The sequence below is a fragment of the Mastigoproctus giganteus genome, chromosome 8, assembly GCF_048544385.1.
Source record: "Mastigoproctus giganteus isolate SK-2022 chromosome 8, ASM4854438v1, whole genome shotgun sequence".
Classification (NCBI taxonomy): domain Eukaryota; kingdom Metazoa; phylum Arthropoda; class Arachnida; order Uropygi; family Thelyphonidae; genus Mastigoproctus; species Mastigoproctus giganteus.
Genome location: NC_143582.1, coordinates 160,007,841 through 160,034,078, shown reverse-complemented (window position 1 = coordinate 160,034,078; position 26,238 = coordinate 160,007,841). Strand labels below are relative to the sequence as shown.

The 26,238-nt window shown below is 36.4% G+C and overlaps 1 protein-coding gene across 2 annotated transcripts in view; it reads right to left on the bottom strand.

Moving 5' to 3' along the window:
• jar (Myosin heavy chain 95F jaguar) overlaps window positions 1-26,238 on the bottom strand; it is a 633,758-nt gene that overhangs the window by 150,026 nt on the left and 457,494 nt on the right. For both annotated transcript variants that reach the window (XM_090379849.1, XM_090379848.1), the window contains exon 22: window positions 8,815-8,864. In XM_090379849.1, the coding sequence (XP_090235975.1) occupies window positions 8,815-8,864 (50 nt within the window). The remainder of the gene's footprint in view (window positions 1-8,814; window positions 8,865-26,238) is intronic.

Sequence of the window (26,238 nt, the reverse complement as noted above, 5' to 3'; positions counted from 1 at the left end):
TCACGGGAAGTCCCCATGGATTGCAGATGTGCAAATGTATCCCCAATTCAAAATGGGGGTTCAAAGGGTGACACAAATAATTATAGACTTGTCAGTTTAACTTCTGTTCCAGGGAAAATAATGGAGTCACTGGTTAAAGAAGCATTGCAGGATCATTTGGACAAGACTGTAGTAACAGTTCAACACAGCATGGGTTTGTTAAGGGGAAGACTTGTCTGACCAATTTGATTGGATACTAAAGTGGTCACAAAGGAACTGGATGCAAAAAATAATTTTATTATCATATACTTGGATTTCAGAGAAAGCTTTTGATACTATTACACATGGAAGACTGCTGTACCAATTGGAGTGGTATGGCATTAAGGGAAAGTTGCTGCAATGGATAAAGAGATGGTTGAATGGGAGATGGTAGAGAGTGGTAATAAATAGACACTGCTCTATGTGGACTAATATTATTAGTGGAGTCCCCCAGGGTTCGGTGCAGAGACCATTGTTGTTTTGTTTACTTATCAATGATATAGGTGAAGGTATATCAGGCTTAATGTCCAAGTCTGCAGATGGACATTAACCTGCAGAATTAAGAGGGTTGTTAATGACACTAAAGACAGTATGCTACTGCAACAAGATGCAGAAAAGTTAGGCAGATAGGCTGAGAAGTGGCAAATGAAGTTTAACATTGACAAATGCAAAGTACTGCATATGGATAGCAGTAACCCAAGAGAAACGTACCAACTGTGTGGTGCTACACTTAGGGAGGTGGAGAATGAAAAAGACCTGTGGGTAATTGTGCAGTCGGAGCAGATCATGGAGTTTTTTCAATGATATATTGGAATTTTGCTAGCAGAGACAAGGAGGTGATTATCCATTTGTATAATGTAATGGTCAGGTCAAACCTTGAGTACTGCATACAGGTCTGGAGGCCTCATTTTCGGAAGGATGTAGAGTTGCTAGAACGAGTATAGAAAAGGGCAACAAGATTGGCGAGAGAAACAAAGGGGTGTGCTTATGAAGAAAGACTTAAGTTCTGCAAGTTGCATTATCTGGAGACTAGGCACCTGTGAGGTGATCTGATTGAGGTGTATAAGGCCTTGAATGGTTTGAGCAGGTTCAATGCTGACGGGATACTTCTGCTTGCTCAGATTAAGAATCTGAGGGGGCATAGATTCAATTCGAGGAAAGATAGTTGTAGAATAGATGTGTGGAAGTTTGCCTTTAGCCAGCAGGTAGTTGATTGCTGGAACAGACTTTGATTTGTTGTTGTGGAAGTTGATAGCTTAAATAAATTTAAGGCTGAACTAGACAAACGTTTGGAGTGACTGCACGGGCGAAATAGGGAGGTTTTTTTTTTTTTTTTTATGCTGATGCTATATAAGCTTGCTTTCTTGCATCATATGCCTCAGCTAATGCTAATATGTGCCTTGTGCTGGGTGGAAAATGAGTCCACCTAAGTTGCAATAAAAAAGGTTTTCTGCTATCCCATTCAAGGTACTGAGTGTGATAAGTGTGCAAAAATTGTGAATGCACAGGAATCTCCTGTAAGTGTTAAATGTTGTATCCTGAATATACATGTATTAAAAAAAAATAAAATAAATAAAATAATATAAAATAAAAATAATATATTAGTCATTTTTGAATATTAAGATGTACAAATGTGAGTGAAAGCTACATCACCTGGGCAACTTTGCAGTGACTGAATGTTTGTGACTAGTATAAAAAAAAAAACTGACCGTCTTGATAGATGTCTCTTTAGGTGGCACCTGCGTCCTGTCCCTGCATGATGATGAATATAAGAAGGCAAAGCAAATGTGTGAGTGAGAGTTGTGCTAATGTTTATAACATGATTATTGACATTTTATTTCTTATGTACATTAAAAATATGGCCATTTTATGGTGATGTCGCTAGATTTCGCAACAGTATTAAAAAAAAAAAAAAAAAAAAAAAAAGAAACCATTTTTATTTTGCAAAATCAGTCAGCGGCACGGAGCCTTCAGAAACGCGGGGCCTTGTGCATTCGCACCCCCCTCGGGCCGGCTCTGACTGTCTCCATAGCATCGATAAATATTCTTGTACCCTTTCTATTTAAGTGTATCCTATGCCTGTAAAAACAATCTCGCCTGTTAAAAAGCAGAGACCACATTGAAAACAATTCTACCATGAACCTTGCACGATCTCTTTTAATTTCAGAAAAGGGAACTATGATAGTTTAAGGCACTACATTAATTAATTAATTAATTAATTAATTGGGAAGATTGTAGAGGAAGGGCAAATACATTAGAATCACGGGATACCTTTAAAGCAATAATCACAGAAGCCATGAACACATACATATCATTAAGAAAATAAAGCATGAGAAGAAGAATGCCAAGATGGATGAATATGGAGCAGGCCATTCTAATAGATCAGAAAAAGTTACAAAGCAGTGAAAAGTACTGAAGCCTACAACAGCTAGAAGTTGAACTGTAATAGTATCACAGATAAGGTTAGGGAGGCCAAGGTTGAGTATGAGCACTGGCTAAGAGAGCAAAGAAAGGGGACAAAGAGCTTTTCAATTATGTGAATACAAATAAGAAGAAAATGAACCAGATGGGAGCCTTGTATATTGAGTGTTATTAGGAAAGCTTTCAAGCCTAAAGGAAAGTACGGCTCTTGGAGTTGATGGCATAAACCCAGTAAATTTGAGAGAGGTGGCCAGAGTGTGTAGTGAACCAGCGAGGTTAATCATGTGCGCATCATTGGACTCTGAAGAAATTTATTTGGACTGGTGAAGTGCCAATGTATCGCCAATACATAAGCGTGATTCTAAGATTGAAGTTGGTAACAGTAGATTGGTTAGTCTGACATCAGTGGCTTCAGAACTTGGGTACCTGAAAACTCAAATTACAGGGAAAGAGTTTTTAGATTGTAGGATGTTTTCTGTTAGTCAGCAAATTGTTGATTAATGGAACAAAGTGCCTCCACTGAGAAGGGAAGCACTTAATTAGTCTATTTTCTTATCTACTTTTTTTTTTTTTTGGCTGGTGCAGTAAACGTTTGTAGCTTCATTGCACTACATGGCTAATACTTAGATTTCAGAAAAGCTTTGGATACTGCTGCACATAAAAGGCTCCTATACAAATAGGATCAGTATGGCTTAAGAGCAAGTTGCTGCTATGAATAAAGGGATGATTGAGTAGAGGAAGATAAAGAGTTGTTATTAATGTGTATTGGTCTTCTTGTACAAACGTTATTAGTGGAGCCTCCCAGAATTCGGTGGTGGGCCTATTGTTGTTTTCAATCTATAGTGGCAGACAAAAAACTGCATCACTTGTGAATTTTGCAAATAATGTGTTTTGCACTTCAAAATGCATTTGTTAGATGGGATATACATCTCTATGAATGAAATCCAATAAAAAGATTCCACCTGATATACCTAATTGCCATAAATATCTACCCAAAAGGAAAAATGCGTAATTAATGGAATATGAGAAATCATGCAAAATGGCAACCAAACATACAATTTATTGCATTTACGTGTAGAAACTGAAATGACAACTTAACGTAATAGTATTATGTACTGTAAATCAGCAATATAAGTCCTCAATATTTTGTTGTTCCTCCTCAAGCTGCAATTACAGCCTTTCAATGATCTGACATAGAGTTAATCAACTTATATAGATGGACAGTGCACTGTTGAGTCAGTTTGGTGTGACATAAGCACTGCAAAAGCAAAAATAAGAGTAGGAGTGTGTTATAGGCCTAATGACTCGAATGAGTACAATGAACAATTGTACAGAGAAATAGAGTGGGCCAGTAAATCAGAATGTCTTATAATGGGGGATTTTAACTTCCCAGATATTGACTGGAACTTGTGGGTTGGTCACTCACACACTAGTCAGACTTTTGTGGATTTATTGGATGATTGTTTTCTGCAGCAGCATGTTCGAGAGGCAACCAGAGAAAGTAATACTCTTGATCTGGTTATCAGCAGTGATCATTCGTGTATTAAGAATTTGCAGATAAAGGAACCACTAGGTGGCAGTGATCACAGTGTGCTGAAGTGGGATTTACTCAAAGAGGTAACTACCGTCAGGGGTAAAGGAAAGGGTTTTTGCTTCCGTAAAGGGGAGTACAGTGGTCTCAGACAGTTTTTAAATTCTGTACAGTGGGATCGACTGACGATGTTACAAACAGTAAATTCTAAGTGGGAAGCATTCAAGGAATTAATCGTGGATGCTACTAGACTTTTCATACCGATGAAGAAATATTGTTCAAGGTTTAGGCCTAAATGGTTATCAAATGAACTAATGAGACTCGTGACAGAGAAGAAAAATGCATGGGATGCATATAAATTATCAGGGGACTCAGAAGCCTGTAGCAGATATAAGCTAGTCTGTAATCAGGTCACAAAGGAGGTCCGGCAGGCAAAGGCGGATTACGAGAAATCTTTGGCAAAAGATGCTAAGAAAAACAGCAAGGATTTCTTTACTTATATAAACTCTAAAAGGAAGGGGCTGAATATGATTGGTCCACTTGACATCGATGGTTCGACTGTTGATGATCCTGCTCAGATAGCAAACAAACTGAATGAGTATTTTGCATCTACATTCACACGTGAGGAATCATTACAGTTTGAAAATGGAAGAAGGTTATCAAATTGTAGCAGTGTGCTTAATGATTTTGTAATAACTGAGAGCAAAGTGGAGGAGAAATTGTTGAAGTTAAACATAAGAAAGGCACCTGGGGCGGATGGGATCTATCCAGTTATATTAAAGGAGGCGGCAAAGCAACTAAGCAAACCCTTAGCCATAATTATGAGAGCATCCTTGGATTCAGGGGAGGTTCCCACGGACTGGAGATGTGCAAATGTATCCCCAATTCACAAAGGAGGTTCGAAGGGTGACACGAATAATTACAGACCAGTTAGTTTAACTTCTGTTCCGGGTAAAATAATGGAGTCACTGGTTAAAGATGCATTGCAGGATCATCTAGACAAGACTGCAGCAATAATTCAGACACAGCATGGGTTTGTTAAGGGAAAGTCTTGTCTGACAAATTTGATTGGTTATTATGATGTGGTCACAAAGGAACTGGATGCAAAAAATAATTTTGATATCATATACTTGGATTTCAGGAAAGCTTTTGACACTGTTGCGCATGGAAGACTACTGTACAAATTGGAGCAGAATGGTATTAAGGGTAAGTTGCTACAATGGATAAAAGGATGGTTAAGTGGGAGAAGACAGAGGGTGGTAATCAATGGGTGCTGCTCTTCGTGGACTAATGTTATTAGTGGAGTCCCACAGGGTTCGGTGTTGGGTCCACTGTTGTTTTGTATATTTATCAATGATATTGATGAAGGTATATCAGGCTTAATGTCGAAGTTTGCAGATGACACGAAGGTTGGCAGGGTTGTTAATGACAGTAATGGCAGTGTGCTACTGCAACAGGATCTAGATAATTTGGGCAGATGGGCTAAGAAGTGGCAACTGAAGTTTAACCTTGACAAATGCAAAGTACTGCATATGGGTAGAAGTAACCCCAGAGAAACGTACCAACTGTGTGGTACTACACTTAAGGTGGTAGAAAATGAAAAAGACCTGGGAGTAATTGTGCAGTCAGATATGAAGTTTTCTGAGCAATGTAGACAGGCTGCTAGGGCAGGTCATGGGGTTTTGTCAATGATATATAGGAATTTTGCTAGCAGGGAAAAGGAGGTGATTGTCCCTCTGTATAAGGCAATGGTCAGGCCACGCCTTGAGTACTGCGTACAGGTCTGGAGGCCTCATTTTAGGAAGGATGTAGATTTGCTTGAGCGTGTACAGAGAAGAGCAACACGATTGGTGAGGGGTATGAAGGGATCCTCTTACCAAGAGAGGCTTAAGTTCTGCAAATTGCAGTGGCTGGAGACTAGGCACCTGCGCGGTGATCTGATTGAGGTCTATAAGGCCTTGAATGGGTTGAGCACGCTGAATTCTGATGGGATCCTCCCACTTGTTCAGAATACGAACCTACGGGGACATAAGTTCAAATTAAGAAAGGATAGATGTAGAATAGATGTGCGGAAATTTGCCTTTAGCCAGCGGGTGGTTAATTGCTGGAACAAACTTCCATCTGTCGTTGTGGAAGTTGATAGATTAAATAAATTTAAGGAGGAACTGGACAGGCATTTGGAGGGAATGGTGTGATTTTTTTTTTTTTTTTTTTTGGCTGATGCTGCATAAGCTCCTACACTTGCTTTCTTGCATCAAGTGCCACTACTACTACTACTACTTTTGGATATACAGTTGCCCAATTTTGTGGTACCACACTCTTACAATGTTCTCCTGCAGCTGAATCTTTTTCTGAGCAATTTCAGATGACATTATGTACCAGCAATTTTCAATAGGGTTCAAATCTGGCCTGTTGATGGGCCAGTCCAAAACTGTAATGCCAGCATTTCTGAGATATGACTGCACCTTAAGGGAAAGAAATGAGGGAAAACATTGGTGTAATTTTAAGCCTTGTGAGACAAGAAGACAAACTCCTCATTAAATCTAAATAGCATAAAACTTACCAATTTTGCTGTGTGGTAAGGTGCTGAGTCCTGTTGAAAAATGCAGTGTTGGACGTCTGTGTGGTGATCACTAATAACAAGCACTCCTCCAAGATAGCAGTTTAGGTTTCTGCATTCACCGCTCCGTTAATAAACTTAATTCGCCCCACCCCTTTGCTTGTTATGCATCCCCAGGCCTTCTGACCAGTGGGGAACTTTACAGTCAGTGTTATGCAGTCAGGATGGTATACCTGAGATTTTCTTCTGCTGATATATCAATTCCCATCCGAGCCATGCAGGTTGAATTTCGATTTGTCAGAAAAGATGACGGTGTCCCATTGCTCTTTTGTCCATGAAACATGCATACCACATTCCGAAAACCGTCTTTGGATAGTTTGTGCACTTGTTTCAACATGAGAGGCCATCTCAAAGTCCAGTTTTAGATCAGGAGCACTAGCATGGCGATTATGAAGGCATAGCCACTCTTTTACGGTGTGATTCAGGTCTTCTCTTCACATCACCGGTGTCACGCTTTAATTTCAGCACCAGGGATACTGACTGGTGGCAGCCTATTTTATGAGAGATATAGCAAGCGTAGAAAGCCCTTCCTGGGACAGAGCGACAGCTACATTTTTTTTTCTTGGTGTGAACTGAACATATGGAGCCATGCTTACATCTCCGCAAAACAGGACACTAATGAGTGTGTATGCCCTTCCAATGCTGTATTTATAGAAATGGCTGATGCAATATCTTGCAATTACTGTCTGCTGCAATAGAAGCATTATCTGACATAATACCTTTGCTTTGCAACAAACAAAATGACTGTAATCAAACAATATCTTATATGTTTGATTACAGTCATTACAGTCAACAAACTGCAGTTCTGCTAACTGTACTACCAGGAATCTAGGCATCTCTGAGGGGATTTAATTTGATTGTTTAAGCATTCTATCGCTTTTGCATTTAATTTTTTTTTTAATTTTAATTTAATTTTAATTTTAATTTAATTAATTTAATATAATTTTGCATTAATTGTTATTGATTACAAATTAAATCACCACTTTAATCAAGTATTTTATAGTTTATTTTGTATTGTTTTGTTTAAATATTTGTGATTTAGTTTGTTCAATTTTTGTATTAAAAATGAAATAAAAATATGTATAATTTATATTATAGTTTTATTATGCGAATATTCTTGACTTTTAATACAAATTCATATTTTAATGAGTGGTACCAAAATTTTTAAATTTTGGTTTTGGTAGTGCAAGTATTAAAAAAGGTTGAAAAATGTTGGTCTAGGATAACATCGTCAAATAAGTAATATTTATCACAACAGAATTATTTTACTCTTACTAAAATATACTCAGAATATTGATAAATATTAATGTGTAGAATATTAACAGAATTAATATGCAATACAATAGGGTAAACTCATGAAATTTTCAGCACTAAGTCTAATAATGGCCACTTTTATTTCTGATCTTATATGCTGATGCAGCTATGGCCATGTCTAAAAGGAAAATTCCTAAATGTTAACACTTAGTTTTAATTCTCCCGTTACACCAACAAGTAACAAGCAAAAATGCTATGTATAAGCAGCCTAAGGCAGTTCTTTCCAAACTATTTTGATGCCGATACATTATGCATGTTTCAAAAATAATCTGCCACCCCATCCACAATTTTATAATTAATTGAAAATTACGCCCTTTTTGTTCTTTAATTTTAAGAATACTAAATGCAATGATAGCTTCCTCTGTATTTGAGTCACACACACACACACACACACACACACACACACACACACACACACACACACACACACACACACACACACACACACACACAAGAGAGAGGGAAGATATGTAGTACTTCACATATGCTTAACCAAGATCATCTGAAATTGACTATGTGAGTAATTAGCTTTCAAAGAAAAAAGAACAAATTAGCTCAATGGCCACTGAATATAGAGTATGTGAAATTATATTATAAAGTTTTAATGTATTACTCACTAATTTTATTTTAATCTATCAATTGCATAAATATATGCCATGGATTAAAGGACATCAGAAAATAATGCTGATATTGGGTGTTGAGTAGTGTGCGATATTCACAAAGGAAAACACTAACCTACTCTCTACTTTGGGGACCACTTTGGCAAGTGTTGGGGGGGGGAGTTAGAATTGCATGGATACCCAGTGAGTGAGATTTTTTTTTTATTTTTAATTTCTGATCATACCTCTTATCTACATTGAACAAAAAGTGTACAGCTTCCTAACTCTAGAAGTTAAAAGCATTTACCAACCTCTTAATTTCTTCTTCTTGTTCCTGCAAGAACTGTGCCTCTAAAGCAGCCTATTAGATTTAAAAGATAAAAATTGTTTTACTGAAGGAAATTTTTTTAAATACATTTGAAAAAACTATTAATCTGAATATAGATAGCGACACACCTCTCTTTAATGAGAATGGATATGTGTGGTGTGATAAAATAACATCAGAAGCTTTTAACAAAGCCATAACCCCAGGGGCTCACATCTGGTGAGTATGGGCTTGGCACACCCAGGGTCCTGAGCTGGATATCATCATTCTTCTCTTTCTTGGTGATTCCCTTCTACTTCTCTCTCTCTCTCAGGGTAATTCAGAATTTTTTTTTCTTGCCTGGTGTAGAATAAGCCTCAGGCTTCCTTGCACCATATGGCTATTAATAATAATAATAATAATAATAATATAAAAATATTTTTCATTATTCGTTTATTTAAATTTTATTATTATTATTATTATTTTTTTCTTCAGTTAAAACTATGAGGAGCAGAGTTTGGGATTTGAATCTTGGCTGGCAATTTTATCCTTCTCTCTGTAACTATCTTCTAGAGCTATATATTTATGTAACTCTAGAAGGTAGACAGGCTCTTTCAGGCCTCTTGAATAGAACTTCTCACTTTGCACAGAAAACCAGAATTACACTTCATTAATTACCTACTCATCAATCTGAAATCTGCAGCCCCATAATAGTTTATTAATTTTAAGAGGAAGACTTTTGAACATAAGAGGTCAGGAGAATAAGGTGCTGCAGATTTTCAAAGCCACATCTGATTGCAAAGTCTACTATGAAATCAGCCTTATGAGCAGGAGTATTGTTAACTAGGAGACAGACACTTCTGGATAGATTCCCACATCTTTTGAATTTTATAGCATCTCTTAACATTCCTGGTACATTTTTGTAGTACTCTCCAGTGATGCTATTGCCTTTCTGGAGGTTGATACCCTTAATGTCCCATGACCTTGCTGGCAGAAAATGAACCTTGGCTTTTTTGGGGTTGGTGTAGATGAATGTTTCCCCTGTTTTCTTATTTGTTTTGTTTCTAGGTCATAGTGAAGCGCCCAGCATTCATCCATTATCACAATTCAGTCAAAAAAAAATCTACAGAGCTCCAAAAATTGTGAGGACCACTCTTTTCTGCAGAGCTTTCAAGGAGGTGAGGTCAATGACCTTGGGCTGTCACCAACTTGCACATTATGGTGCAAACAGACCAGTGGCTGATACTGGCCTTCCTTCTCTTTTGTTGTAGCATCATTGTGCACGCTGCTTTGTTCACAACTGAACTCTTCCAATTTTTCAGTCACATATGATAGGCAATCCTTCCAATATACAGCTTCCATCTTCTCAGAAAATTCATTTTGCTTCTTTGCCTTGCAAATGAAGAAATTTTATAACAGATTCTGACATTATTCTTCTCCAGAGTACCATTCCTTGCTGTATTCACTTCTTTAGCTGGAACTATAAAAACAAACCAATATACATTAACTAATGAGACTTATTTATTAGCAATGTGTGTGTGTGCCACAAATCCAAATATTTCTAGGCGAGGGTAAATAATTATTGAATGCTCTCATACTTATTGGAAGTATGTGATAAAAACAAATTTCAAAACCTTGGTGGTAGCATGGATATTCACAATATAACAAATTAAGCATTTGATAATTTCTTGAAAAACAATATACAGCAGTAGTTCCCTAGTCTAGCATGCAAGGGGATCTGATGAGTTTTGATTAAAAGAATGTATCAGTTTAACAGATAATAAAAATATAACAAATTTTGTTCACACAAGGTGTGATCAGAAAGTTTGAGAATGAACTAATATTTGGCAAATGATGAAGCTCACCAGCTATATAGATGGATCTCCTATGAAGTACACTTTCCTTGGCACTGTATTCCAGTGCTTCTGTAAGTTCTGAAAGCATTCCTGATAGGTTCCTTTTTTTGGAATTGCTAACAGTTTCTGTGTTGCAATCCAAATAATTTCCTCAGTCGTTACAATTCTGTGATAAAAATCTTAAATCTCTTTGATATCTTTTTATATCCTTAAAGCTCTCTCATTAAAGGGAGGGCTTTAAGCTTGAGAATTAAAAAAAAAAAAAAAAACTTCACACGAAGATAAATCCAGTGAGTATGGCAGATGGAAATCACCACAGTGATGGAATGATTCACAAGAAATACTTCGTGTGGCAATTTCCTGAAGCCCACTTTTTCAGCAGTTTTCTCTGAACAGCACTGTGCAACTGTCATAGAACTGTTTTACAGAATTCCTGGTTCGCTATTTGACCACAAATAGCAAACCAGGTGCTTAAAAAGTAAATTTTACTATGGTGTAGTCCAGGGGTTCCCAATTTTTAATGCGAACCCCTGGGGGTTCACACTAAAAATTCTGTAATGGCGTCTGCTTAAATTTACATAGGTATATTACTGTAAACTACATAGTATGAACCAGAGCTGTAATGCTTATTTTACAAATTACTGTAAACTACAAAATATAACTAATAATAAACAATAAAGTAAAATAAAATTAATTAAATAAAAAGTAAAGAATTGCCAAAGAAAGAAACCACATCTCTCGCAATTCCTTATAATTAGTTTACTATCTTTATAGTATATCATGTTAAATAAATGTCTTCCCATACTATTTTTTCCCCCCTCTCATTCTCAAGGACCTTTGTTATGTATAGGTACTTTTTTTTTTTTTTTTTTTTAAGATCCTATGGTACTTAGTACCTTGCATGGGTTAAAGGTTGAAAAGATTAAAGGTACTTGTTGACCATTAGACTTCAATTTCTGTAGATTGTAATTTTCAGGGATGGATGTCATAAATGGATGTTGACTGGTTGCAACACATGTTCGGACTGCTTTGAAAGAGAGAGCAGAAATTATAGAAGCCAATTCAGAAGAACACTGCCTATGTGAATATCTATAGAAAAGACATGTAGCAGAAACAGAACTCTATGAGACAGAGTGGAGAGAGAGAGAGAGAGACTGTTAAAGATCATACATAAATTAACCTAATTGCCCTCTTTTGAAGGGAATCTAGAATCCTGAGAGAGGTTTTGGGGATAAAGTGTAAAAGCTGTCTAACGGTACGAAGGGTTTCCCCCATCTTGGCGTTGTGTACTCTGTTCATGAAGCACAGTACTCTGTGGAGGCCAGAGATTTAAAAGTGTGTGGGATTGGTTATGTCATGTAGTATTATGTTCAGTTGTTTCTCTGATCGATTAGCTGTCGGGCCTCCAGTGCCCACAATTAGCCACAAGGAGGCAGGTCAGGTACACCCAGTAGAAAGATTATTTTGGTACTTTGACAGGCCCTGCCACCTAGTTTCTGAAGATTTCAGTGGCAAGGGCCTATAAAAAAAAAAAAAAAAAATGCAGCTAAAAGCTGGAAGTCAGAAAAGGCTGAAATGGAATTTAAGCGAAGATGAAATTAAATTTTTGGCTTTGGTTAAATTGTGCAACATTAAGTTTGGGGCGTACTCCGTCGGTTTTGTTAGAATAGTTGGGGGGGGGGGAAGAACTGAAGGCTGGAGGGACAAGCAGAAATATGGTTTTGGGGATAGGATGTCCGGTCAATGGAAGAAGATCATTAATATATAGAAGAGGAAAAGAGTGGGAGAAAGAACTAAATGTTGGGGAACACCAGCATTAGTAGAGAAGTCAGAAGACAGAGAGCCATCTGCCATCACCCGAAGTGAGCGATCAGAGAGAAAACTGGATACCCAATTACAAAGAACAGTGGCAAACCATAAGATGGATGCTTATTCAGACCTTTATGTCAAATATGATCAAAAGCTTTTGGATTTCCAGATAGTTTAAGAGTTGGTGGTTAATTGATTTTTCCATTAATTTGGAAAGAGTAAAAGTAATCGCAATGGGATGATAATTCGATGGTAGGGATTTGTCACCCTTTTTAGGAATTGGTTGGATATGAGCAAATTTCCAAGAAGGAAAAATACCTTTGGAATAAGAAAGTGAAAAAAGACAGAAAACAGGAGTAAGTTCAGAGGCACAGGTTTTGAGAACAAGTGGAGCAATACCATCAGGACCTGGAGCTTTCTTAGCATCCGATCCATCAAAATATTTCTGACATACTTTTGATGGAAGACCACAGGAGGCATTGAATGGAGTGTACTGGGAATGGTTTGAGGTGATTTACCAAGATCATCAATACATGAGTTGGAAGAAAAATAGGATGCTAGCAGGTCAGCTTTATCTTTGACTGATGTGGCAACAGAATCATCTGGTTTTGACAGAGGTGAGAACATAGATGAGCAAAAATTGTGGCCAATAGCTTTGGCAAGAAATCAGAATGCTCAGCTACCATTTGGTCAAGAAGCAAGTTTTCTACTCTTAGTCTGTTGGAAATCTAGTCTGGACTGAATAATAACTGCTTTACAAAGTATAAATAATACTTAATAATAATTTTTATTATTACGCAATGTTGCTTATAAAAATGTAGAACTGGAAATATTTTATAAAAAAATTCAGAAAAATTATACGATTTCAGAGAATATCGACTTAGTGTTTTGCATTAAAAATATTATGTTGAATGGGGGTTCGCGTGTCAAAGTAGGTTGGGAACCGTTGGTGTAGTCTAACTTTTGGTTTTCAATCAGATACAGCCTATACAGCAAATGTTTTATCAATTTTTTTTCAAATTTCACTGGCAATTTAGCTATTTCTCACTCAGAAAATATTTTACCACGGCTTGTGAAGTTGGCCCACATGGTTGACTTTACCCATGCTCCTCCACAGATGCTAAGTGGAGTTAAGATTGAGGCAATATGTCAGCCATTCTAATGAGAGCTTGTTCTCCTTAAACTAGATCTCACATTCTGCTTATGGCAGGGACATTGTCCTGCTGGAGTATGTGTGTGTTTTCCTTTGCCATAAAATTCAGTGCAGGAAATTATTATTATTATTTTTTTTATTATTAGCCATATAGTACAAGGAAGCCTGAGGCTTATGCTGTACCGGGGGGGGGGGAGAGTCAGAAGTAAAAGGGAATCACCAAGAAAGAGAAGAATGATGATATCCAGCTAGGACCCTAGGTGTGCCAAGCCCATACTCACCAGATGTGAACTCCTGTAGCACTGTCTAGTACATTACTGTAAGGGAGTCCATTTATTGTACCATCTAATATCACTTCTACTACTATGCTTCAGAGTTGGGACAATGAAGTCGTTCTCCTGGCTCAGACTCAAATTCTTCCTTTTGAGTGACAGAGAGAGAGATCCACCCATAGAATGCACTTCAACTCCTTCGATGCCCAGTTTTTCTGTGAGTATGGCACAACTCTAACTGCCACTGACTTTTGTGATATGGATTTGTACCCAGAGCTCATCTATGAAAACTATATCAATGCAATGCCTAAGTATGCAGTGGCAACCATTCGACTCTTCGAAAGCCTATCTCTGATAAAACATGCAGCCAGCTAGTTTGTAAATCAACTTTGCTACTTCTTTTGTCTTCCAGTTCCATATGATGTTCCATACTATGGTTGGTGGAAACTTCGGGCCTATTAAAATTCATTTAGCACTAAGTCCTATAATGTGGGATGCAAAAACTATTTTTTGTTGCATTTAAATTAAATCAGCTTTGCTTCATGTGGAATTTCATTTGAAATTGAGAAAAATACATTTTGCAGAGGCCATTATATTATATATACATACATACATACATATATATATATATATATATATACAGTAAACCCCCGCTATTCGCGGTATCTGTATTCGCGGTTTCGCGTATTCGCGGTCGCCGATTTAATATAAAATGAAACCTAAAAAAATATGAATTTTAAAGCACCGTGAATATTATCTGCCATAAAAAAACATGGGCGTGGCTAAAATTATCTTTCCTGGTCAAAACAGCGCTCAGTGGGTGGGAGAAGAGGAGTGAAAAAATTGCGAGCGTGGATGTTTTTCGCTAATCCTTGTTCAGTATGTGTTATGCGCTTGTCATGGAAGTTTTCGTCGTTTGCTTTTAATTTATATGCTTCTAAATTGATATACTTACAAAAGTGATAAATCTACCGTTTTGCAGTGTAAAACAGACTTTTTTGAGTGTGTTAACGGACGAAAGTGACTTTATTGTGGACAAGTTCTTTCTAACCCGTACAAAAATATGGCTACGAATAACAAGAGATGTGAAAATATCAAAGAAGGTGATGACAGAATTATTAGACAAAATTTCTAATGGTGAAAGTGTCTACTCAGTGGCAAAACATTATAAAATCAATGAGCCAACGGTACGATCAATCAAGAAATTGGAAGAAAAAATCCGCCGTAGTGTCCGTGAAAACGCGCTAATTGCTTCAAAAATTTGCTCTGTAACTCGTGATGTTAAATTAGAAAAAATGGAAAAAGCTTTAAATCTGTGGATAGAAGACTGAACTCAAAATAAAATTCTCTTAAGTTCACTCATCATTCGTGAAAAAGCAAAACTCCTTTATCAACAATTTAGCAAAACTGGTGATAGCACTGGCGGGATAAGTTTTTTTTTGCTAGCAAAGGCGCTGGTTTGAAAGATTTGTTTGAAATTTCTAATAAATATTACATTTAATATTAAATTGTTTCTTATTTTCATTTCAATGCCATATGCTTGCATTTCACTATGTACTGTGTGTACATAGTCATATTATGAAGGCACATATAATACATACATAGACAAAATTTTAGACTAGTTTTTCTTATATATTTCATACTTTGGAACGGAACCTCTTTATTACTATGGGAGCCATTACTCAGTATTTGCGTTTTCGGTATTCGCAACATTTCTCGAGAACATAACCCCCGCGAATAGCGGGGGTTTACTGTATATATACATATATATATATGTATAGATACAGGTAACCCTCGTATAACACGGAGTTAGGTTCCTATAAAATGTTGTGTTGTGCAAAACCGTGTTATACAGGACTAAGAAAAAGTACAAAAAGGGGGGGGTTACGTTCTAAAAGCTAACAAAAATACACTATTCACTCTAGATTTTGTGTATCTCCTGTTCTTTAAAAAAATCAGTAATCTGGGTTTATTTTCTTTTGCTTGTTAAATATTTGTGAATTTTATTGTATGGAATTAAGCATTTTTGAAGCTCCCTTTTGAACTTTGGGCTCCTTTCATTCAGAATCTGCATTAAAAAATAATATTCTAATTGCTCGGCTAACTTTATGGCTTCCCATATGCTTTTAGTGTAAAATTTGGAAGTTTAGAATTTTCATCTGTGCTATCATCCTCTGAATTAATTTGGTTTACCTCCGCCATTTCCACCAGATCCACTTTGCCAGCCTCTTTTTCTACTGGTAATTCTTGAATGTCTTCAATAATCATATCTTTTTTTAGGAGCATCGGTGACCAGGACAATGTTACTCTGTGTATATTGTCTATGAATTGCATGTGTCCCTAGGTTGATTTTCTGTTTGCTGGATGAAAAACCTGAGTTTCCTGAAAAAAAAAAAAAAAAAAAAACAAAAAAAACAAACACCATGCTACCCTCGCCTGAGCCCGACTAACTCAGCCTCAGCCATGTTGTGAGAAAGACCCATAAAAATTCCTCCCGTCATCGACGAGATTCGAACTCAAGTCTTTTCCACCCAGTGTAGGGAGGAGTGCGATTCTATGAACTGTGCTACCCACAAGGGCTTCAGTAGTCATATCATCAAAACTTCCCCCCACTGAAGTAGCAAGTTCTACTCGCACCAATTTCATTTTGGCCAGTTCAACTGTATTTCCTGAATGAACTGACTCTGGTTGTACATTTTTCCACACGCATTTAACTTTGATGGTTTTACTTCTTTTAGCAACAAAGCTATGATTCCAATACAGTCCACAATTAAAAATTTTTTCCATGCCTCCATTACTTCAATAGTTCAGAATCAGTTTTTTTCCAAAATCCATTGTAACGATTTTCTGATGTAATTTGATTTAAAGGTGGATATAATGCCTTGATCTAATGGCTGAATGAAAGAAGTTGTATTAACCTGGTACAACTGTGGTGGTAGGAACATAACTTCAACGTTTGGGTGACTTAAATCTTTTAGATGGTGTGCTATCCAATGGTAATAAAACTTTGAAATCTAGATTTTTCCACAAGTTTAACAGCACAGAACGTAATATGGGGATTTTCCAACAAAATAAAATACAGGGTTTTCTCAATAATTTTTTTTGACTAGCAAGTCAATAGCCGGGATTCAAAAAGAGTGGAAATGTTGAAAAATTTCATCCAACATAATAGCAGGATTTTCCCCACACAAAAGCTCAAAAATATCCTGTTATGTGAGGTTTACCGTAATTCTCTAACTGTATTATATAAGTACCGTGTTGTGCAAGGATTGCCGCAATTTATCAATCGTGTTAGAGAGAAACTGTGAAGTACCGTGTTATATGGGGGTTGCTTGTATATATATAAATTTATTTATATATATAAAGCCCTCTACATCAATAGCAAATTCAGTATTTCATACAGATGATTACTGCATGGTTTCCCAATGCTTTTGATAACAGTATGTATATGTACACTGCCATATGCATACTTTTATACACATATATGGGGAACTTGAATTTGATTTGGATTTTATTGGCGCATTAGCAACTAAGAAATAGGTCCCCTTGCTAGCCACCATGCAAGGTTTCCGGGAAAGAAGGCTAACTGTGAATGTAAGTAGTTGTTGTGTTAGTGGTGCAAAAGCTACTAAGTGTGTATGTCAAATTGCACCTATTAAAGTCATGAATCAAATCATAATTATGTGTTAAGGAAGGTGAAGATTTTTTAAATGTTTTGTCTGTCTGTCTTCTAGGACATGTTGCAAAGATAAGGTTTCAAGTAAGGTTTGGTCTATCGCATCTCTTGCCGTGACTGCACCAGCTGCTACTTTGGAGAGACTGGACGTCGACTCGAGAAACGTCTCTCAGAACATAAAAGGGCGATCCGTTTGGCAGATGTAGAACACTCAGCTATCGCCGAGCATGTCTGGACAACCCGCCACGACGTCGTGGTTGTGGACAGGTCCCACCATTACCTAAAGCGCACCTGGTTGGAATCGTTAAATATAAAATGCTTGGATGCCTCTTTGAACAGGAACAGTGGTTGCCAAGTTAACCCCATCACAGAGGCAGTAATTCTATCCATAGACAAACGCTGGCCACGTCACCACCATATGTCACAGCCACAAACATCAACAAACAATTAACCACGTGCCTCACGCACCATCCTGGCAGTGCACATCTCTATTCCAACTGCCATTCATGTATTCAATCTGAAGAAGGCTGCCTCCCAGCCGAAATCTTATTATTGTAATTATGTTTAGTTTGCTCTGAGAAACAAAATAAATTTTCGTAATGAATCCAGAGCACGTAGGCCTTTTTTACTATTAGCAACTAAGGCTATAATGCACCAGGACCACAAACTTCATTTTTGTAAACAAAATCAAAATATTACTACTTAACAGCATGATACAAATCTGAAACCTTATCTCTGACATCTGTAGAGTAATAAAAATTACATTTTTATTACTCTGCAGATGTCCCACCTATAATCCAATTCCTCATATTTGACACAATACATCTCTGTCAATGTGGTCCATCACTTCAAAATGCATTGTTTAAGATCCAATGGAGGAACACACCTGATCTTTCAAAAATCCCACTGGCAAAATTAAACTTTTTTTTTTATAATCAAAGTTGTAAACACTTTTCTAAACCAGTTGTGTATGCTGATTTCAAATGTATTGTTAGCTTTTTTTCCTAGTACACATGGCTTTCATAAAACAATTGTTGATAGTATTAGTACAAATTAATTACAAAACATGAGACTGGTTACAATTACATTTTTATTACCTTTACTGTTTAAACCCAACAAGCTTTATACACACAGTTAAAATAATATCATACACTGTTGCAAAAAGATACTTACAATTTAAATATATTGTATGGATTTCCTTTGGTTTTATGGTACAACATCTAGCAGTAGTCTGCCTATATACCAATTCGTTCTAGAAACCTCAGTAGTGATTTTCCATAGACAATGTAATGATGAAATAGGTCCCCCTGCTAGCCACCATGCAAGGTTTCCGGGAAAGAAGGCTAACTGTGAATGTAAGTAGTTGTTGTGTTAGTGGTGCAAAAGCTACTAAGTGTGTATGTCAAATTGCACCTATTAAAGTCATGAATCAAATCATAATTATGTGTTAAGGAAGGTGAAGATTTTTTAAATGTTTTGTCTGTCTGTCTTCTAGGACATGTTGCAAAGATAAGGTTTCAAGTAAGTGTGAGAGGAGCACTGTTTTTCATTGTTTAGAGTATACTGGACAGTCTATGATTAAGTGGTGTATTGTAAGTTGGCATTGGTAACTAGTGCATAGTGGGGGCTCATCCCTGGTAAGCAGACATAGATGAGTTAAGTAACTGTGGCAATATGTACATAGGCAGGAACAATTTCTTCCTTTCTGTTTGTGCATAGAAAAGACGCTCATTGCTTAGAACAGGTTTTATATGGAATAATTTATTGCTTACTTGTTCTTTCCAGGTTTTCTGCCATTGCTTTACCTGTTTATTTAATGTTTGTTGCAGGCTTTAAGCACATAAGCGGCTCACACCGTATATATTATGTCTGTAAATTACGTGTTCTGTGGTCAATTTGCTGTTTTACTGAACAAAAAACCCAAGTTTCTGGGAGACAAAAAAACCACGCTACCCTTGCCTGTGACCAGCAAACTCAGATCCACCTAATAACTGTGCTATTCATGATCATGGGCACTTGTTTGTTTAATGAAAAGTTAATAATCTGTATGGTACTTGAAAGGGAGAAATTAAGTTTATTGCATTTTCAGCTGCAGAATCTGCATGTCCATTTCTTCTAACTCCGGAGTGCCCTGTACTCCAGCAAAATCAGGTTTCCTGCTGTTTCCTTCTTAAGTGCTAAAAAACTTAAGAGTTTCTTGATAAGTGGATGTGTTGGAGGCTGGCACTGAAGTGCATGTATTGAACTTAGAGAATTAGTATATACTAAGCTCTGCGGAAATAATAAATGCTTGATATTTTCCAGAGTGAAGAGAATGGCATATAACTCTGCATTCCAATGGAAGTTTTGTGAAAATGTGGAGCCTAGAGGGACTACTGAACCTACATTAGCAGGGCCACATTAACACTATGGCCAAACTGGCTATGGCTGAGGGCCTCACCTGAAGATATAAATATTTTCTATTAAAGTAGCGATAAAAATTTCTAATAATAATAATAGTTTTTGATAATAATAATAACAATGTGTAATATAAACTTAACTTGTTAAGTGTTTAAATTTTATTCTTATGCCTTTATATAGTACAATAAATAAGTTTTAGCAGAAACTGGAGATATTGAAGGTGTGAGAAAGCGAGAAAGAATGTGAATATCCTATATGATATAATGAATTAAACAAAATTATAGGCTGAATTGGATAGCCAATTAGAAAGAAGGGAACTGTAAAGCAAAAATGATTAGATTAATATATGGAGTAACAGCAAGCATCAGATAAGGGTGGTATACTTTGGTTATAAGTCCAAGAAAGGGGGAAAAAATTATAAAATTAAAATCTGATGTTATCTAAAAATAAATATTGATAGATAATCAGGTATTTCTTCAGGGGGCAACACCTGATCATGTATCAAAAATGGCATTAATATACTTGTCCCTACTTGTGGAAGAAAAGGAATTTTAAAAATAAAAATAAGTGAGAGCAAAAAAAACCAGTATAACTTCCACGAAAATATGGACAAGGTAGTCCCAATGCAGTATATATTGTAGAAAATAAGAAATTAAAGTAAATTAAGGTGTAAAACAGTAATAAAATTAAAATAAGTGCTTACAGTGTAACATAGACGCAATAATAGGTGGTTATAAGTGAGAGCTAAGGCGAAGAGAGTCAACACGAGAACCATGGGAAACGTCGGCTAACTTACTGGGAAAATTAGTTTGCCAATACTGCACTCCAGCACTGCTTGCTTGGTAAACAGACAGTAGGTGTTATCGGTCTGGAGCAGAAGTCGAGATTGATTGACAGGTAGACGTGGCAAACAATGAAATGATTGGTGGTGGATGTAACAGAGGACAAGATACTGTGTAGTTATTGGTTGGCATTATGATGTGTATTTATGAGTAAAGAACGGTGCATAATTAATTTTATAATGTGGTAAACAGGTAATAGTAGCGATAAATCTTTTAAAGATGGAAGAAATTTGTGAGGAAAATAAAACGTCGCTTGATTTTTTGATGAAAACTAAATTAATAAGATGGAAATTGTACTGTTTTAAGTGCAATGATTATTTTAAACTAATTGAATCACGAACAGTCATGTGAAAAGTTCTGGTATTGTAAAAAATGTTCTGTGCAAGTTTATTTATTAAAACATAGTTTATGGAAAATATAAAACATCCATTAAAAATGATAATGTATATTATATACTTTTAGTCAACGTGCACATCAGTAACTACGACAGCATTCCATCTGGAGATTTCGAAAGTAACAGCAATTAAGTTTTATAAGAAACTTAAGAGATATTTGTGAATTGCAGTTAAAAAAACCCATTAAGTTGGGTGGATCGGGGGAACTGTAGAAGCAGACGAAACTGTATTGGTAAAACCAAAACATCACAGAGGACGAAATTTAACTGCTAAGAAGAAATGGGTGTTTGGAGTATTTGAAAGAGAATCAAAATTCGTCTTCATGAAATTCATAAAAAATCGGAAAGCAAAGATTTTTTTATGCATTATTAGAAAAGTAGTGAAGAAAGAAAAATACTACTATAAGAACAGATGAATGGTGTGGATATAGGGTATATCCACACCATTCATCTGTTGGATATAGGGATAATGGTGCGGATATAGGGGTATTACGGCTTTATAAAAAAAAGAATTACAAACATTTAATGGTGAAACACAAGGAACATTTCATAGATCCACATACAGGAACACATACGAATAACATCGAAGCCCAGTGGAAGAGACTAAAAAGTGCGACTAAAATACTAAATGGCAGCTGTAAAGATATGTTGACAGGTCACATGAATGAATATATGTGGCATCAAATTTATGGGAAAAATCATGAAGATACTTTACTTTTCAGAACATTATTAATCAAATTGTAAATAGCTATTGAGGTCCAGCTATATGGTTTGTATTCATGAAATTTTTTTTTTTTTTTTTTCCTGAAAACTTTCCATTCCGTTCATTTTTATGTTCTTCATTATGTTTTTTTCTCATTAATAAAAACAGATTTTTGGAGTTCATGAGTGTTTTTGCTATATTATTGATTTAAGTTTGGTTATGAAAAAAAGGAAAAGGTTTCTTTATTCTTCGTTATATTTCATAACCTGATCTTAAATTGTAGGTTATGAAATAATAGGAAAAGAAAGAGATATATATATACATCCTTGATCTGTATGAAAGGTCATCCTTGATCTGTATGCACTACTTATCATAACTACTTTTATTGGCACATCCCTTATAAATTTATTAATTCAAAATTCATATAAAAATTTATCTTCGCAGCACGTGACAACTACACACGTGCATATCGGCATACAGATCATATCGGAAACAGAAGCAAGAACATTGTTGTCTTTTTCATAATTTCGGTGGATGACCTCTGATGATGAAACTGAAATTGTGAAAGACACCACAATGTTATTTCATTTTGGTCGCTTTTTCACTTCTTATCTTTATTTTATTTTCCTGTCCATTTCTTCCTCTTTTTCATTCGATATATAGCTCCCAGTGTATACTGTATTTTCATTAGACTTAAACCAATTAAATCTACTTTACGCGTTCTACTTACAATATCATATATATACACATTATGGCTGTAGGGCATGTTTTGCTATTGCAGTGTCCCTGATCCATAAGCTATATTACTATTTTACTACTATTATTATTATCCTTTCGTACAGGCACTCTTGAACACCAGTATATATATATATATATACTGGTGTTCAAAGAAAGTGCATCACCTAGGAATTTCACATTTTTTGTGATGGTTTGTTACATTAATGACTAGCATCACAAATAGAAATATAAATAAAAGATATTTATTAATAGTTAAGACAAAGCTAAGTAATATTTGACAGGTGCTCTCAAATATTCCAAAATGAGCATTTGGAACCTTTATACAACAGTTTTGGCAAACACGACAATTATGACTGAAATGTTATCAGAAGCTCTTAATTTGCTTCAGTTTATCATTTTAAATGCAAAACAAAATGAAAAGTTAACCAGGTGCAAACTAATATTTAGTTGAACCACCTCTGGCCCTGATGATAGCAGCACACCATTGAAGCATTGACAAGATCAATTTCTGAAGATAATCACAATGATAGTTTGTGGTTCCAAACACGAATTATGGCTTCCTGAACTTCACGAAGGGTCTTTGGTTTCTTCTGGTAATTGCAGATTCCACACAATGCCAAAAGTTCTCTATAGGATTCAGATCCGGGCTGTTTCTTGGCCAGCTAAGAGTTGTAATGGACCGTTCTTCCAACCATTTTTTCACCTGTAACAAATGTAAACACATTACTGTCAAACCTCTAATGCAGAAATGAAGCTAAAGTAACTACAGAAGTGCCTACTTACACTTTTCGCCTGATAACAAGGAGCAGAGCTGTCCTGAAAGATGCAGTTACTTGGTAGGTTGGATGGTCTCTAATGGTTGGCAGCAATTTTCCTTCCAATATAGCCAGGTATCCATTGGCATTTATGGAACCTTTTATATATTGCAGGTGACCTACTCCACGATACGAAATCCCCCCCCCCCCACATATCATTTGGTTGGTAGGGAATTTCACTGTAGACACCATAGTCTGGATAGTATTCTTCACCATGTCTACGGTGAATCGTTTGTCTCCCATCAGATCCATGCAGGTTGAATTTCTTTTTACCCGAGAAAATAACTGACTTCCACTGTTCGGGGGTACATTTCACATGCTCCTTACACCAAATTAATCGGGTCTTTTTCATTTTTTGTGTGAGGAGGGGCTTCTTCTTAGGACGACGGGCTACAAGTCCATTTTTGAAGAGGCGTCTTCTGACTGTTACTGCACTTGCTACCACTCCTGTATGTTCTTCCCATTCTCTTTTTGGCTCGGACGAATACGCTTCAGAGTTTTTAAGGCACAAGTGCTTCAAAACTGTTTTCAAGCACTTCCTGTTTTGGTGTAGAGACTCGTTTACATCCGGTTCCTTTTTTTTTTTTCTATCAGCAGAACCAGTATTCTTGAGTTTGGAAAGAAATCTACTCACTGTTGACTAATTACAAGACACTATAAGCAATAAGAAAGAACACCCTTCCTTATGTAATGCAACAATAGCACTCTTTCTTCGTGGTGTCAACTGCATGTAACTCGCCATTCTGACACAAGCAAGGAATGGCTGCAACTCTTGCAGAGTGTGCTTATATAGCCGAAAGTAACAGCTGATGCAATATTACGTCATCACCTAAGCTTGTCAATCTTATCTGACGCAATCTATAAGAAATACTGCCATATACTTAAGTTATTTGGACAACAATTACAATTTTAAGGGGTGATGCACTTTTTTTGAACACCAGTGTATATATTGTGAATAGCTATTGAGATATTGATTGACTTTATGATACATGTGTATCTGCGAGAGTGTCTTAAAAATAAAAATACAGTAATAAAACATTTACTGTATAAACAATTAATAAACAATTTTTTAATTAAACAACAGTTTAATAAACAATTTATGCACTAGTCCACCAATGATTCTAAAGAAAAAAGGTCAGGTTCAAGCTCCCATGGGATTCAAGTGGAGGTAACCTGTTCTTTTTTCACCATTATGGAAAGCATTCATTAGGGCAAGTTACCATTAGTGCTTTTGAGATAAGGGCAAGTGATACTAAACTGATGTTATTGTCTGTTGTGTTCATGCACCAATCAGTACATCATTTGCCATGCCTATCTGTCAATCAATATATCATTCCTGGCTTCTTCTCCAGACCGATAACACCTAACACCTGTATACCAAGTGAGCAGCACTAGAGTGTGGTATCACCAAACTAATTTTCGGGTAAGTTAGCTGATGTTTCTTGTGGTTCTCGTGTTGGCTTTCTTTACCTTCGTGTAAGCGAGAATTGATGCAATTTATTAAAACTTTTTTGGGAGAATGCATGATCAGGTGTAGTCCCCCAAAGAAATATCTGATTATGTATTAATATTTATTTTTAGCTAACATCAGATTTTAATTTTATAATTTTTCTCCTCCCTTTCTTTGGGAGGAGAAACTGTGTTCAACTGTGTCGGGAATACATTTGGTAATGGAATTAATCCTGAGAGAGAAGAGCATGGCGCTAAGCACAGAACCCTGAGGGACCCCCTCTTCTTGCACAAATGTTTGCGAGAGAGCAGAGTGAAATCCTATTGCTCAAAAAGTTCTGGATAAATTTTGGAAGATGACCATGAATACCGGATTCATAGAGATCGTGAAGAATTCCATACTGCAAGGTTGTATCAAAAGCTTTTTCGATGTCAAGACATATCATCACTAGGTGTTCGTTCCTGAGAAATGCATTTCGGATGTTTCCTTCAGCTTTGACCATAAGGTCAAGTGTTGATCTAGTTCTTCGAAATCCATATTGATTTTGACTTAGAATGCATTCAGTCTCTAGGAACCATGTCAATCTGGCATTAATTATTTTTTCTAATGCTTTTCCTATACAACTAGTTAACGCTATCGGTCCGTAATTTGCTGGATCTGAATGGTCCTTTCCTGGTTTTGGGAAAGCTAATACAATAGAATGACGCCAACTGGTAGGGTAGTAGTCTTCGCCAAAGATTCTATTATACAGTTTTAGCAGAGCAGAAAGGGATTCTTCACTCAAGTGATATATCATGGCATAGTACACTCCATCAGGGCCAGCAGCACTATTTTTGGATCTTGCAAGTGCGCTACGTAACTCTGCCATGGTAAGGGGTACATTATATGGATGCTGTCGTGAAGTACTGAAATTGAGATTATATTTTTCTGCTTGTACTTTATGTGCCTGGAAACTTGGCTCAAATGCGGTTACAGCGGAGATTTTTTCAAAGGTTTCACCTAATGTATTAGAAATATCGAGAGGGTTGCAGATTTCTTTGCCTTTTAGATATATTATTGGAGTGGTCATAGGTGGATATTTTCCATTAATTCTTCGAACTTTAGTCCAAAAACAGTTCTGATATTTGTGGTCCTGTTTATAGAGGAGGCATATTTAGACCATGTCTCTTTTTTGCTTATTCGTTGTATGTGACGAGATTTAGCTCTAGCCTTCTTGAACTGTATGAGATTAGCTGTGGTTGGGTATTTACGAAATAAGTTCCAGTGTCTATTCTTCTCTTTTTTCGCATTTCTACAGGCTTCATTCCACCATATTTTTGGGTG